Consider the following 16,032-nt stretch of genomic DNA (forward strand, 5'->3'; position numbering starts at 1 on the left):
GAATAAAATTCTGAAAAAAAATAGTGTAACAGTGCAATATTTCTGTGTTACCTTGTCTAATTCTTATACTACTACTTTAATATCTATTATTTGACTAAAATAATACAAAGCAACTTATCCACAATTACAAGGATGCCAAATGGCAATCTTGGGATTAGAGTTCTAGTCAACCTGCATCCAGCTCATCATCCAATGTAGACAAGTATTTCTAAAATAAATATCCAGCCCTTGAATAAATATATCCAATGACTGAATGTTTTTTACATGGCTAAATAAACTGGACTAATTCTGGTATAATATTAAATCAGCTAACTCATAATTCCTAAATTTGTGTATCTCTATTAATGTTCAGAGCATTTCCTTTATATTTTTAAACTTTCATTTGTTTTGATGTGCTAATGTCTCGGATTTATTTAATTTGGCTTTTTCTTCCAATGTTTTGGTAACTAAACCAATTTAAATTTTTATACTGCTTTTGTTTTCACTGCTGTAGCTAAAAAGTTTGGGGGAAAAAACAGTCTAAAACAATGTAGAAGATGCCTTCCCAAATAAATTAAATCTATTTAACACTCTAATGCTTAGACCTCATCACAAGATTCATAACTGCATTAGCTAGCCAGCATTTTTCTGTACACATAATTTGTGAAAGAGTGAGACAGAATCAAACTTCTGTTTAAGCATGTCCTGATATGCCAGTACATAGTATCACTATAAAGAACAGAGTGTAGTCACAGATAATGTGCTCATTATGCATATACACTGGTTCTCAGTGATATTATCTCCTTTGAAAGAGTATACATCATTCACAGCTTTTAATAAAAGCATAACTTATATTAAAGTGAAATTAATCCGAAACCCAGCTACATGTTCCTGAAGCATCAAGAAAGCAAGAACATTTTCCTTTGCAAATATGCAAGCATCTAGAACACAGATTGTAAACTGGCTATCTGCACACTGCAACCAGCCAGCCCATGGCCATATTCTGTGTGATCATCACAGTCCTGGAGTAGTGGCTGTTGTCAAATTGAGTAAGTTGTCAATTTCTAAATCTCAGATAATTCACTTCAAAATCTCAATTTCTGTTGCTATAAAAATCAAAAGAACTGGCACTACTAGACACTCATTTTTCATTCTGTTACAAATGCCTAAAACTGAATATTGACTTCTGTCTTTGTATGTGTCGTATGTTATTCAGATCACAAAACTTACGTCCATAGTTAGGAACCTAACCTACTTTTCTCATTTGAGTCACCAACCTGGTCCTTGCAGGTAACTGAATTCACAATGCCTGATACAAAGTAACCACTCAACAAGAAATCCTACTGTTCAATTTCCTTACTGATAAGAAAAACAGTCTAGGGTATATAAAGTAGTATAATAATGCCAATACTTTGAGTAGATTCCATTTCACACTTTAAATCAAAATATGTGGAGAAAAATAACATTCTTTTTTAAAAAGGAAACTATGCCCAAAACTTTTGATCTGAATATAATACACACATATACAGAAAATGAATACTGTAAATTATAAACTTACATTGCGAGAGTTAAGAAATGTTATTCCCATATCTTTATTTTTGTGGTTTCTGAGGAAATTCTCAAATAATATATGTTCAAAGAAATAATTTTAACTAATCTATTAGCTCTTAAACTGATTATCATTAATATTTTTCATTAAATCTTATACATCCAAAGATATTCAAAATCTGTTTTTCACAATCAACCTAAAAATCCTAGAATTTAAAAAAATTACTCAACATATTATAAAGACTAAATATTTAAAAACAGATCATGTAATTTCTTTAATATTAGTCAATGTGACTTTCATAGTATTGCAAATATATACAAAATGGAAAACAAATACATTAAAACTAATTATTTTAAAACAAAAGACAGGAGGAATTTAAAGTTTAATTGTAAGATTATTAATTTTCTTTAAGACTTATGACAAAAGATATGATTTTGTGTGTGCCTGTGGTGTATGTATTTATGTGTGTGTGTGTGTGTGTGTGTGTGTGTGTGTGTGTGTGTGTGTGAGAGAGAGAGAGAGAGAGAGAGAGAGAGAGAGAGAGAGAGAGAGGTGGGGGAGGGAGAGAGAGAGAGAAAGAGAGATCCATTTTGTGGCACAGGAGGACTCCCACCATAGAGCTGATAAAACTTTTACATTCCAAAGTCAAAGGTTAAATAAAGGAAAGAAAATGTTTTTTTGTCAAATAGTCAGGTAACCACTAACGGTCTGAGTGATCAGCAGGAACCTAACTTATAGTAATCAAATAAAACTAAGGAAACTGCCTTTCCATAGAAAAACATCTAATGACTAGAGGCTGTTTTTCTGTCTGGAAAATTGACACAAAATGTGTAAAATTGAAACATTCTGCTTCTAAGGGATTTTCCCAAAGGAAGAGTGTGAAAGCTTGGAGTTTGGTATGAGTTAAAGGGGACAAGGGGAACTACAAAGGTCCTAAACATAAATCTTTCTTCCTTATTAAGAGTTCATTTTGAACTCTTATTAAGAGTTCATTTTGAACCCTTGGCAACAATTTTATAGTCATAAAATTATGTTAATCAAATCAAGAAAAAAGTTATTTCTTGCATTTTTGCTAGCCTATTAAAACAATTCTAAATAAAAATAATGGTAAGATTTAAATTATTAATATGTCAGGAAAATAACTAAAGCATATTACAGTGGCTCAAAATTAAATATCAACTTTTATATTACATAGGCCTAAATTCTAATTTTTCTTCTAAAATGTGAACAAAATGAGTACAATTTAAAAAATACTAACTTCTAAGTTTTATAATAGTGTATGTCTAGGAGGAAAAGAGTACATGGTTTTTTTAATAGCACTGTGTACAAATTATCCCACTTAGAACTTGAACATAAATCTAAATTATTTTAAATCTCATAATAGCAAGATCCAGGAGAAAAGTAGCTTTAATGTATTGGATATAAATTTCTAACTTAAACTCCAAGAATTATTTTTTAAAATAATGCATATAAATCACTTAGCAGAGAATGTGGCTACAGCAAACAAACACTACATGATGCTGCTAATTCACTGTCATCATGAAAATTATCATTAATTTAAGAGTCCCTGCTATTCAAAAAGTCAACCATTAAAGTTGTTTTCTGCTTGTGCTAATGAAAATTTTCTATCAATTTGCAGTGGTTTATTTTACTTTGCAATAAAGTATCTTAAAATTCCTTATATAGGTAGGTCGGTAGATAGGTAGATAGATGTATCATTTTATTATAACTACTTTAAAGGTTCTAAAACATTTCTAACTGTTCAATATCAACAACATCTCAAGAGTCATTTATAAATATTTTTCTTATAAAATTTTTAGATCACTGAAACACAAATTTACACATTATGGGCTAACAACATAAATGAGAATATGGGGGAGACATATTTGATAACAAAAGAAAAATTCAGAGTTCATGTTATTGTAGAAACAACAAGAAAAACAACAATTAATTCTACCCAACAATCTTAATTCATTTGCTACTGAGTATGAATAATAATAAATGAATAATAAAACCAATGTCTCTCACAATATAATACTTAAAAATGCAGTATGATTCAATATAAATGCATTAATACTGTACCAAATGACAGCTTCAAGGACAAGGTATTAAATTCAAAAGTCATACTTCAAGTAAAGATATAAGTAACTGATTAAAAATAACCTGTAATCAGAAGGAAAAAAAAGTGTGTGAAATTTTACCCTCTAAGGAAATAAAAGAGAAAAATAACCAAATGTCAGATTAAGTATGTGTGAAAAATTTTCTGCACTAATGGATGATATTATAAAAGTCACTGGAACTTTCTGGATTCATGGACTACTTTAGATACATTCATGTATTTTAGTAATTATGAATAAAGACTACAGTTAATTATTTAGTTTGATTTACTGTATAAAAGTCTGTAAATGCACATTAACAAGTCTTATGGCAATAAGACTAGAACTAAATACCAAATGTAAGTATTGATTATGTGGCACAAATGTAAGTGACTTATTTTCTTTTTTAACCTTCTCTGAATCTTCTTAGTTTTCATGATAAAATATAACATGTTTTTATCAAAAAATCTAGTTAAAAATATTTATGTAACTTCCTCACATAAGTATTTTGTCAAAATCTTCAATAAATTTTAGCCCTATTAACTACATGAGTTAATACATGAGTTCAAGACAGTCCTACAAAACTGACTGCAAACATTACTCTGAGGCTTTGACTAGCCACTAGTAAATTCTCAGAAGAGCAACATAATTGATCTTCTTTCAAACACCATTGGAAGCAACATAGCCTGTTATAAAGAAAACTGGTCTATAAATTAGGGGGTCTTCCCCAAAATAATTCTGAGTAGTTTATAAGATATTACTGTATTTCAGTAATAGTTCTGAAATACAGTAATATCTTTCTTCCCCTATTCCTTCTAAAAATTTACTATTTATTCTATATTTTGGTTTGATACATCGTGTGTGTGTGTGTGTGTGTGTGTGTGTTAAACAAACTCTTTTGCTATACATCTTAAGCATACTGTCAAATGAGCATTGTTAAAAGGGAGAAAATAGGAAATAAAATTTAGTATTTTATATTAGCATTTATCTAATCATCTCATAAAATATATTATATGTTTTAAATTGAAATTACTGAAAAGCACTAATATCTGACTCTAAGATTGTCATAGTCACAGCATCAGCAATAGTTTTTTCTTTCCAAGGTTATTCTTTCACATCTTTACATTTCTAGAGTATAGAAAAAAATCTCCCCCTTCCCATTTAAATTCTGTTACAGTGCCATGATCAACTTACTGACTATACTGAAATACATTAATAAGATAGTTATTTTATCAGGGAAAAGATGATTTTTAAAAAAGATAATTTTTAACATACTATCTATAGTTTCATACTTATAGTTTATTATTTGTAAAATGTTGGAAACACAGATTTTTCAGAAAAAAACAATTGAAATGATTTTTTCATATTGCAAAAAAGGACAAATGCTAAAGTGTTTAATAAACAAGGAAGAAGATATCCTTCTAGACTTTTTGATAAGAATATGCACTCATAGACTAATATACTATAATTTGTCATGAGATTAGCTACTTCTTAAAATACATATTCAAATGCACACATGACATGTTCTTTATAAACATAGAACATACAGTCTCATAAACATTACTTTGAAAATTTTCATCATTTTGCAATCAATCTCCAAGAAATGTTCATGAACATTTCTCCAAGTCAGGATGTATATTTGTGTTTAATTTTGCCTAGGAATTAAATAACATTCCTTGTATTAAGCTATTCACTCATTTCTTCTACAAGTATCTATTATATCTACTAAGCATTCATATATGCCAGGCACTACTGCCAACAGTGGGAGTATGTCAAAACTTTTGACATATGCTTTTGGAGGTAGCATAAGAAATTCTGGCATAGAATGGAGGCTGGGAAATGCACCATAAAGTACTTAATCAAGTTCTGTTGAAGAATATTCATCAATGTGGTCATTAAATGTTTTATTTTCATTATTATTTAAATTTGATATAAATGATATATGTTAATAATGTAAATATCATGTTTTTTATAAAGAGAGAGAGTGATAGAAAGAGAAAGGCGGGGGGAAATTTTTTTTTAATATTTGTTTTTTAGTTTTCAGTGGACACAACATCTTTGTATGTGGTGCTGAGGATCGAACCCGGGCCGCATACATGCCCGGAAGTGCGCTACCGCTTGAGCCACATCCCAGCCCCTAAATATCATGTTTTGAAGTATACAAGTATTGCGGAATGACAAGATCCAACTAATTAGTACATAAGATGTATGTTCACTCAAGCTTATTAAGAATCTATTTTTTCAATTCTGTTGATCTAAATATGCTCTTTTTTAACTTTCAGTATGTCTAAGCAGCATTCATAAGTGTACTAGTCACATTTACTCTGAATTATTCAGATACTTATTTCTCTACTGATTTCTTTTTCTTATTAATTTTTAAGTATTTAATATATTATGACTATTAAACCCATGTTATAATGATTATAAATTTATTTCTACCAGTTTATTACTTATATTTTAAGTTTTCTTATTATATTTGTCACCAAACAAAAATATTCATCATCATCACATGGGCAACTGCACCAATTTTTCAGGTTTCAGCAATCCATGTTAGGTACATAAAAGCTCTCACCATCACAGTAATATTTTTAAAGTCAGCAATAATTTTTCTAGTATATTTATAGTTTCATCATTCCTTTCAACAATTATAAAGTGGTAGAGGATGATCCAACCAGGTAGACAAACCAAAACCAAGAACACTATTAGTCCTTTAGCTATATAGCACTTAAAGAGATTTGCCAAAATTATTTTCCAAGAGACAATGCTGACTACTTATAGATAGATATTTACCCATCCACAACAACTTTCTGAATAATTTGCTTAATTCTACTATAGTTGAATTCCCTATTTACTGTTAAAACTAAATTATTAACTTACTACTCTAAATAACTGTTCTCAAAGGATGTTCTAGGCCCGCTAACTTTCAGACAGATTAAGATATGCCATTAAAATGTCAAACAGGAAATATTTTCCTAATTTACAAAGAAAAAATAAGGAGGATAGAATTTTCACAATTTAAAATTTTTCTCTGTGATTATTTTCAGAGAGCTTTTACATGTATTTCACATCTACCAAAAAGCACTGTCAAATGACCTAAAAAAGTCATCACATATAAAAGGAATAATTTTAATAAAAGATAAAATATGAATAATGCTTATGTGACAGGTTATCTTGATTGACAAATACGATTTAACTTTTAATATTTTATTGTATTTATGTAAACATTTTTTTGGAGATAACACTTCTCCTAATACTTAAAGAATACTTCAACATTCAGGTGTTCTTTGCATAAACAAGTTTGAGAACCACATACACACACACACACAAAAAAAAAAAACTTGATTACTGTGTTTTAGAATCTGTTCCTAAAAATGAATGGATACTGGAATGCAGATATGCAGACTGTACTCATGTTATAGTCATTTAACAAATAGTCAGTTTATATTTTATGTAAATATTCTGAAGTAACGATGGCTTTACTAAATTTAAATGCTAAATGAAAATTTATTTCTCATTCATGAGGACACACTACAGGAATGCTTGCCTTTAAAACCCCTCCTCCTCGATAGTCAGCAACTCAGATTTGAGGTCCACAGGCCAGAGACACAGTCTACCTACTAACTCTAGGCCCATCAGGAAAGTTATTGAGACAGAACAGGTGAGAACTATGGAAACTAGCAAGATAATATCAGAACTAAAAATCTGATATGTAGTTTCAGCTTATTGCTGCCATTGGGGAGTAAAGGACTGTAATTAGCAGATATTCCCATTTCTCAAAAGGAATTAGAAATATGAATTTTATACAAAGCATTCTAAAATTTATAAAGTTAACAACATCTTTTAAAATTTTTAAAACACCCAGTGGCAGAACAAAAACCTTTAACTTCTGCCCCATCACAATTTTGCAACCTTTGCTTTAAAACAGTAATTCATCTCAAATACTCTGAAGTTGTGGTTCAATGACAGAAAAGGGCACACATTAGTTTACTTGAATTTTTTGTATCCTCTTTAATATGTGAATCTCACATATTATTTGAACTCATATCTTAATATTAAATTTTTAAAAATAAGTCCACAAAATCTTATGTTTAAAAAAGTAAAGGTCTTTAAAGAAAAATTCGACTATGGTATTAGTAAATCTTTACACATAACTGATTTTGTATGTAGGAAGTAAGAAAAATTATTGTTCCACTTATTCAGATTTAGAAAAAAAGAGTTAAGAAAAACAAGAGGTTTATTGTTTTTGCTTTGGTGTAACAAAATAAAGAATAACACAGTCTATCCTGCAATCAATTTTTCTACTACAATTACTTACCTAAGGATGCATAAACAAATTTTGCATCCTGATGTGAGTCTGCAGAACCCAAATCTTTGTTTACTTTCAATGTCTGTCAGTACAAAGGTAAAGTGCTGTCCAACTTGATTTTGGGATACCCTAAAATATAGTAAAAGTATGAAACAGTAATCCCAGTATTTTCATTTTCCAAAAGAAAGACAAAGGCAAGAATATATCTATATGTGGCATTGGTTTCATCTATCCCATCAGTTGGTTATTTTTATTATTTTTTTAAACTTATATATGAGAGTAGAATGCATTACAATTCTTATTAAGATGTAGAGCACAATTTTTCATATCTCCCATCAGTTGGTTCTTAAAGCTGGAACTGTCTTCTATAACTAGAATGAGTGTGAAATGTGTAAACTCACTCATGAGTCAAACATCAAGATAAATTGTAATACCTCATAGACTGAACAAATTGAGCATATGCTAATCCCTTACCAGGAAATCATAAGACAATTTGTTCTAATTTGTCATAAGACTAGAAGTCCTCAGAAAATATTTGTAAATTATGAAATAACTGTTGCTGAAACTGTAGAAGAAGCTACATGTGATGACTGAGTTCTTGTGTTCAACTCTATTTTCCCAGTCTGCTGTATCCAATATTAATTGCTTATATAGCAAATCACACTGCTCCAAAATCTAAGGGCAACCACCGCCCACTCTTTAAAAATTGCTTCTTTTGTTAACATTCTCAACCAATAAACTACATAACAAACAGTGTTTTAGAGCTATCAATGTACCAAGGAATAAATTTTCAGGTAAAAAATAAGAAATATGGCATCTCCAAAGGAGCATACTGCTAAGCTGTAAATAATTTTAACTAATTACTATCATAACACTATAATATGAGTTACACTGGGGTTTAAGTAACAGTATAAACCATTAGATAAAATCCTTACTACTAAAATATATGAATATACTTCAGATACTAGATATAACCTTAACATTACATGACTAATTGAACATTTGATGCTCTATCCCAAATTTAAAAATCCATTATTTTTTAACTTTGGTTCTAAAACAGCCATAGTGATTGTAGAAAAGAAAATAAATTATTACCAATGGACCAATACTATAAACTATTTTGTCAGAAAATACTGAATTTCAAGTGCTGGATATTTAAGAAGCATACATTAAAGTGGGCAATTTTTTTAATTTATATTCTTCAAATAAAACTTCCACTGACTAATGTGTCCTCTAGTGCTCAAAGTTTATGATATCCATTCACAACTTTTCTTTCTTTTTTTTAATTCTTCCTATTGATTGAAAATTTAACTTTGGGGAAGTGAGGGAGGACAACTGAGTCCCCAGGTGTGAGGTAAAACAAGGAGTAGCATTCATCAATAATACTCATTATTATCAATTATTCCACCATCAGAAGGGCTTTATCTTTAATATAGTAAAATTTCAGTCTCACTCATCCTTAGCAAAATATTTTCCTTAAATAAATTTTTCTTAAAACTTTTCACATCACATACTTAAGAAAACTGATAATAGGGTGTGAAAGGCACATAAAAAACAATAAATGATCGGTTATCATGCTCAAAGGGATATAACTCTGTTAAATTCCCACTACATACAAGTAGTTCATTCAATATTTGTTCAGTAAAATACAAACAAAAGATTTCAAAAAATGCTAGAAAAGTTTTTGGAGTCTTCCATAACATTGTACTGTTTCAATGAAGCTACACTTGGGATACAACTAGCCATGAGTATTACAACATCATACAGATGGTCTTTTCAATTAGGATGAAGTGAGATAGAAACGAGAACATACACACCTAATTTGAAAAGACACAATTCAAAGGCTCTGATCAAGACATTTCTTTTATTCTGCTAGTGCTTACAATGTATACCTGAAGAATAAATGGAAGAAATACAACCTATTGGCAATACTGCTTTAAGATTTCTCCTAACTCACCACAATGGAGAAAGTAAAAGATATAATAATCAAGCTTCTTCGTTCCAATATTATTTAACTTTGAATTTCTAGTCTCCACTGTTTCTCTAGAAACAATGAAAACATGTTTCATTTTATCAAAAAAAGCACATGAAATCATTTTAAAGTATGCAATAAGATGAGCTAAAATTATTTTAAGTAGTGGCTAATACCGTACCTTTCAACGTCAAAGGGGAAACAGAACTTTGGCACGCTCTGTAGTACTTCCTACAAATGCAAATTAAAAGAAGAAACAAGAAGCTTTAGAATGTTTTTTAAAGGTGCAGTTAAAATGCTGAGACATTTTGTAGGGGATGAAAAAGTTTGCTGGTTTTTTTTCCCCCTGAAGAAAAATAGCAGAGGTTCCTAGACTAAAATAATTGATTATTAAAAAGGAATTAAGTTTTTGCTTTGGCAGATTCCACTGACAATGCCACGGAAACCCCAGGAGGGAAAGGCCTGGCCTGAAGGGAATTAATACCCTTCACATCCCGCTGGGATTCCCTTCAACAAGGCCATATGGATTTTACAGGAAGCACCGCACCATATGGGTAAGCTGTCTGTTGCTACTTGTACCACAGAATAGCCATAGGGACTTCTGACAGATCCTGGCTCAAAAATATAAATGTTGTTTCAATTAAAATGCAGGCAGAGAAAAGGGAATGAAGTTGGCAGCTGAATGAATCACTGAGAGGTGTTACAATTCTACATGTCCCATACTCAAATGGTTTAACAATGAAAAAATTTTCTATAGGAAAAAATCATAACACTTGGAACTAAGTTTTATCTTAAATAATGAATGTATATCTATTAAGCAAATCTTTACATTAAACTATAACATATATTCTGGGAACTTTTATTTAAAAATTGCTTCATATTAAAATCAATGTTTTATGTAGCATAGAAATAATCTGATTTTGAAACCTTCAATGATTTTGTACTAAAAATAATTTTTAAAAATTTCAGAAATCACAAGTTTTAACAATTATGAATAGAATGCAAAACATTGTCAAGTATTCAGAAAGAAAGAAAGAATAAATCTCACTAGATCTGAAAATTTACTTCAAATTAACTGACTCAAAAGCTAAACTTCAGAATTGAAGACAATATCATACAAGTTCAAAGCCCTGGTGATTTTAGAAAACAAAGCAAAGACATATGAAGCTATTTCCTATTAAAAAGGGGGAGAAAAGCAAATATCTTCATCATCCCCAATAAAAATACTTTAACAACCACCTCTTTAGCAATAAAACTAATATCCTGTGAAATCATCAATATCAAATTTTTAAACCCAACGTATAAATATAGTGCTGAGTAGAATGTCTTGAATTCTCTCAAAGTGAACACTGCAATAGAATAACAATAATAAAACATTGTAGAATTCCTATATCAAGATCTAAGAAAGCTCCAAGAGCCTTAACTCACGGAAGCAAAAAGGAAAAGCCTGGTGTAAAAAAAACAGCACACTTCTACCCTTAAGGGCATAGTACCCAGGCTTCCTTATGAGCATGGACCTTTAAATGCAAGAGCACAGGCCCCATATCTGGAGAAAGCTATTTTAATACCGATAATATATTGTCAATTTTAATTATAGGAGTCACCAAACTGGAAGTAAATTACTAAAAAATAGTTCATCACAAATAAGAATAGTTTATTTTTATTTGACTATTGCTTAATCTTTAACTTGTGCTGCATCAAGTGAAGCCATTCAATTTACTACGGACATGAACATTATTCAGATATCCTCCTACAAAACTGCATATGTAATTTCTATAATAGTCTAAATCCAGTGTCCACCTTTAAAAATATCCAAATTAGTCATATATGTCACATCAATGTTAAGACTCAAATTAAGAAGGAAGCTTCTCAGTTAGTTGCTCAGTCTTTCACACCACCCCCCTCCTTTTTTCCAAAAGCAACACACATGCACACACTTCTGCAAAACAGCCTCAGTTCACTTCCCAACTGGCAGAAGCATCCCTCAGGGGACAAGTCTTTAAACCTCCGCACTCTTTAAAATTCAACCAGCCAGCAGGTCTATAGACTAGTGTATAAACAGTATGGACAAAAAAATCCTCTCTCAGCTTATGTCAGTGACAAAGCAGCTCAGCAGTTGACTGTTTCTCCCCTGACAGTATAAGCAGGGTTTACACCGATCAATAGCTGGAAGTCCTACCTAGCTCCCAGGGCTTGGTTTTCTTCCTTAATTACAGGTGCTATTCAAACTGAAGTTGTAAAATAAAAGAAAGAGAGTTGGAGGGAGGAATAAATATTCAAACAGTTTTTTCAACGCTTTTAACAATAACGCTAATTGAAAATTTTATTTCTACATTTATTGGGGAAAATGCTCATAAATGACTGATACTTCCACCACACAGTTTTTAATGTGACACATATTCATGCACACACAATTCTAGATTTGCATTCACAGATTAAATGAAAGGTTTAAGGCAATGCTTTCTAGAAGTTATCAGTTTCCTGTTTCTATAGGCTTTCATTTTTTAAAAAAAATTTCCTTAGCCAATTTCCTTATTTAGAAGTTCCAGAACTCCTAACTCTCCTGAATATATTATTCTTATATAAAAGAACATATCAGCTAACACATATCAAATGATAAAAACAGAAATAACAAAAGGAATAGAACAGAATACAAAAATATGCATAAATACAAGCAGCAATAATAAATGTCTGTATAAATCTTAAAAACAAGACATCTATTATCATATTAATGACTTTAGACAAGGATTAATGAAAATTTATGTATTTCTTGGCCCTATATCAATCTTATAAAAGAGAAGAGAATTAACTGATAGTGCTAGGTTTTCATTCTATGAGGTTACCATTTAACATTACAAATTGATCAAGTAAAAACAAGCATTTCAGAAAGAATTCATCTTTTTTAAAAAACAGTAAGTTCCATAACTACAAAGGTATCAGAATTTCTCTGGGGAAAAAAAAGAAAAAGAAAAACTAACACGAAATGAGATTTTTCATTGTGGATATCAGTAATCATTTTTTCTTCCTCCTCAACCACTTCGACTCCTACTCTATATTGAAATACTAGTGTTCTCTGAAGTTCCATATTTTTTTCTCCCTACTCATTAAGGAGTATCTGCACCTTATCTATACCTAGGGTTTCAAAACTACAACTATTCTTCATCTTATACTTTGGACATATCATTGAACTCCCGGACTATATGCCTACCAACTTTCTGGTATCACTTTCCAGATAGTCCCAGATACCTCACATTATGTACAAAACAATTTGTTCTTTGAGTTACATAGTGCTTTTTATCTAGAATGACAGCACCATCTATCCAGTTACCTAAGCCTAAAACATGGTAGTCATCTAGACACCTCTTTTTTTCTTGGCCTCTCCATATAAACGATCATTCACCAAATCCTTTAATTCAGTTTCATAACTTATTGCAAAAGTTCTCAATGCAGGGGAAAGGATTAGAAGGAAGATGAGAACAGAATCACTTATGTTTTTCAAAACACATTTGATTACTTATACTGCAATCCCCCAAGGATCCTGAGTTTTTTGCTTCAGTTTGAATAGCATCTACAGTTAAGGAGTAGAAATAACTTTATCAGCTAAGAGTATTTAACACATATATAAACAGAGAGACAAGGCGGACTTGTTCAAGGACTGTTTAATTCAACATCATCCTCAAGGACTCCTTCTGCTATGCTGTGCTGAGTCTCCTAGCTTTGTCCTCAACTACCTCTCTACTCATGGTCACTGAACAAGCTAGCAAAGTTCAGAACATCACACTAAGACACAACGGCAATATAGCACTATGCAGTGTTTAATATCAGTGAGGAAATCTTTCCCCACCCCTGACTTTCCCATTGTATCTAATTAGCCACAGGGTTACCAATCACCCTAAACTAATCACTGACAAGAGCACTAGCTACCTATGATCAGTTTTGCCTTAGACTGGTTAGAGAAAATGTCAGAATTCAGACCCACTCACATTCTAACAACTATGACACATGTAATTATAAAGAAGTTTGGGTGAAGCAACATTTTTTTTCCAAAGAATCCTGAAAATCAAATTAATCAGATAATAAAATTTTCACTAAAGTTCTCAAGAAAAATATATCACAATGTTATAAAAGGACAGTTTTCAAATATCCATGATTTTATTTACATGAATAACACTTTCAGAATAATTTTGCAAAAACAAAAGTTTCACTTGTCATATTCATTACATTTTTCACAAAGGCCATAGATTTCTAAAAAGATGACTGCTTAATTTTAAGTACTATCTTTCCATATAAATGAGAATTAACACCATGTATTCCTTCAATCTATATGTGTTTTATATAAGAGAGTAATAAGGTTGTGTTTTTTTTTTCTTAAAGGAAACATTTACTGAGTGACACAGCCATGAGCAGGTTGCATAATGCAGAATTGAAATTCCCAAACTGTGCATTTAAATGTTTCAGGGCATAATAGCAAACTATCAGGGACACTAACAGATATTTAAATTTTCCAGGAAAACATTCACACACAGTTTTAATAAAAAGGTGATTATTTACTTTTTTTTCTTTTTCTTTGTAGTGTTAGGGATCAAACCCAGCACCCTGTATAAAATGAGCAAGTGCTCTACCACTGAGCTACATATACCCTCAGCCTTCTAACAGAGTGATTAAATTAGAAATGCATTTATCAAAACTTTTTGATAAATTTTATTATTAAAAAAAATTAAAATAACTGTCATTGGACTGAGGATGTAGCTCAGTTGGTAGAGTGCTTGCCTTACAAGTACAAGGCCCTGGGTTCAATCCCCAGCACCACAAAAACAAAACAAAAAAATATTTGCCCAAATACAATTATTTTTAAAACTGCTAAGAAATACAAATTTCAAAAATTTTAATTCTATATGTATCAGTCTTAGGTGATAAGATCTACTCAGTCTGCTATAACTTCAGTTTGATCTAATGCTAATGAAATAGCCCAGATGCAATGCAATGCAGGAGACTGGGTGTGGTGGTACACACCTGTAATTCCAGTGATACGCTAAAAATGAGACAGGAGCATCACAAGTTGGAGGTCAGCCTCAGCAATTTAGCAAGATTCTCAGTAACTTGGAGAGACCATGTCTCAAAATAAAAAAAAAATTAAAAGGGCTGGAGATGTAATTAAGAAGTAAAGCACCCCTGGGTTCTATCCCCAGTTCCCCCACCCAAAAGGCAGTGCACAATGACAATACAAAATGTACCTATACACACATACACACATACACACACACACACACACACACAAAAAAAGTTTACTTTTGCTAATTTAATAAAAAGAAACATTTTAAAAGCATGAAAGGATACGTAAAACAAATGGGTTTCAGAGTTATCTTGTAATAAATTCCACTACAAACTGCCTTTAACCCATTACAAACCATTTTTCCTATACAGAATTGAAAACTTGAGACTTAATGAGTTAAATTTTTATCCCTCATTTTTTTTCCCTTTTTTTAATTGGTTGTTCAAAACATTGCAAAGCTCATGATATATCATCTTTCATATATTTGACTCAATTGGGTTATGAAATCCCATTTTTACCCCAAATACAAATTGCAGAATCACATTGGTTAAACACTCACATTTTTACATAATGGCATATTAGTGACTGTTGTATTCTGCTCCCTTTCCTATCCCCTACTATCTTCCCTCCCCTCCCCTCCCATCTTCCCTCTACCTCATCTGCTGTTGTTCAGTTCTCTCCCTTGTTTCCCCCGCTTTCTCCTCACAACCTCTTATATGTACTTTTGTGTAACATTGAGGGTCTCCTACCAGTTCCATATGGTTTCCCTTCTCTCTCCCTTTCTCTCCCCCCACTCGTCTTTGTTTAATGTTAATCTTTTCCTCATGCTCTTCCTCCCTGTTCTGTTCTTAGTTGCTCTCTTTATATCAAAGAAGACATTTGGCATTTGTTTTTTAAGGATTGGCTAGCTTCGCTTAGCATAATCTGCTCTAATGTCATCCATTTCCCTGCAAATTCTATGATTTTGTCATTTTTAGTGCTGTGTAATACTCCATTGTGTATAGATGCCACATTTTTTTTTTATCCATTCATCTATTGAAGGGCATCTAGGTTGGTTCCACAGTCTAGCTATTGTGA

The 16,032-nt window shown here is 31.3% G+C and overlaps 1 protein-coding gene and 1 non-coding gene across 2 annotated transcripts in view; one reads left to right on the plus strand and one right to left on the minus strand.

The window, feature by feature from the left end:
- The window catches only part of LOC143639973 (DENN domain-containing protein 1B-like), a 102,582-nt gene extending 91,136 nt beyond the window's left edge, over positions 1-11,446 (minus strand). The window contains exons 1-3 of the mRNA XM_077107978.1: positions 11,396-11,446; positions 10,084-10,133; positions 7,940-8,059 (exon numbers count right to left, since the gene is read on the minus strand). Of these exons, the coding sequence (XP_076964093.1) occupies positions 7,940-8,059; positions 10,084-10,133; positions 11,396-11,446 (221 nt within the window). The remainder of the gene's footprint in view (positions 1-7,939; positions 8,060-10,083; positions 10,134-11,395) is intronic.
- Positions 11,447-14,640: 3,194 nt separating this feature from the next.
- Positions 14,641-14,714, plus strand: Trnav-uac (transfer RNA valine (anticodon UAC)). Its single transcript has one exon. It is a non-coding gene; the product is annotated as a tRNA-Val (tRNA).
- Positions 14,715-16,032: the final 1,318 nt, after the last annotated feature.

This window comes from Callospermophilus lateralis, unplaced genomic scaffold (assembly GCF_048772815.1).
Source record: "Callospermophilus lateralis isolate mCalLat2 unplaced genomic scaffold, mCalLat2.hap1 Scaffold_103, whole genome shotgun sequence".
Classification (NCBI taxonomy): domain Eukaryota; kingdom Metazoa; phylum Chordata; class Mammalia; order Rodentia; family Sciuridae; genus Callospermophilus; species Callospermophilus lateralis.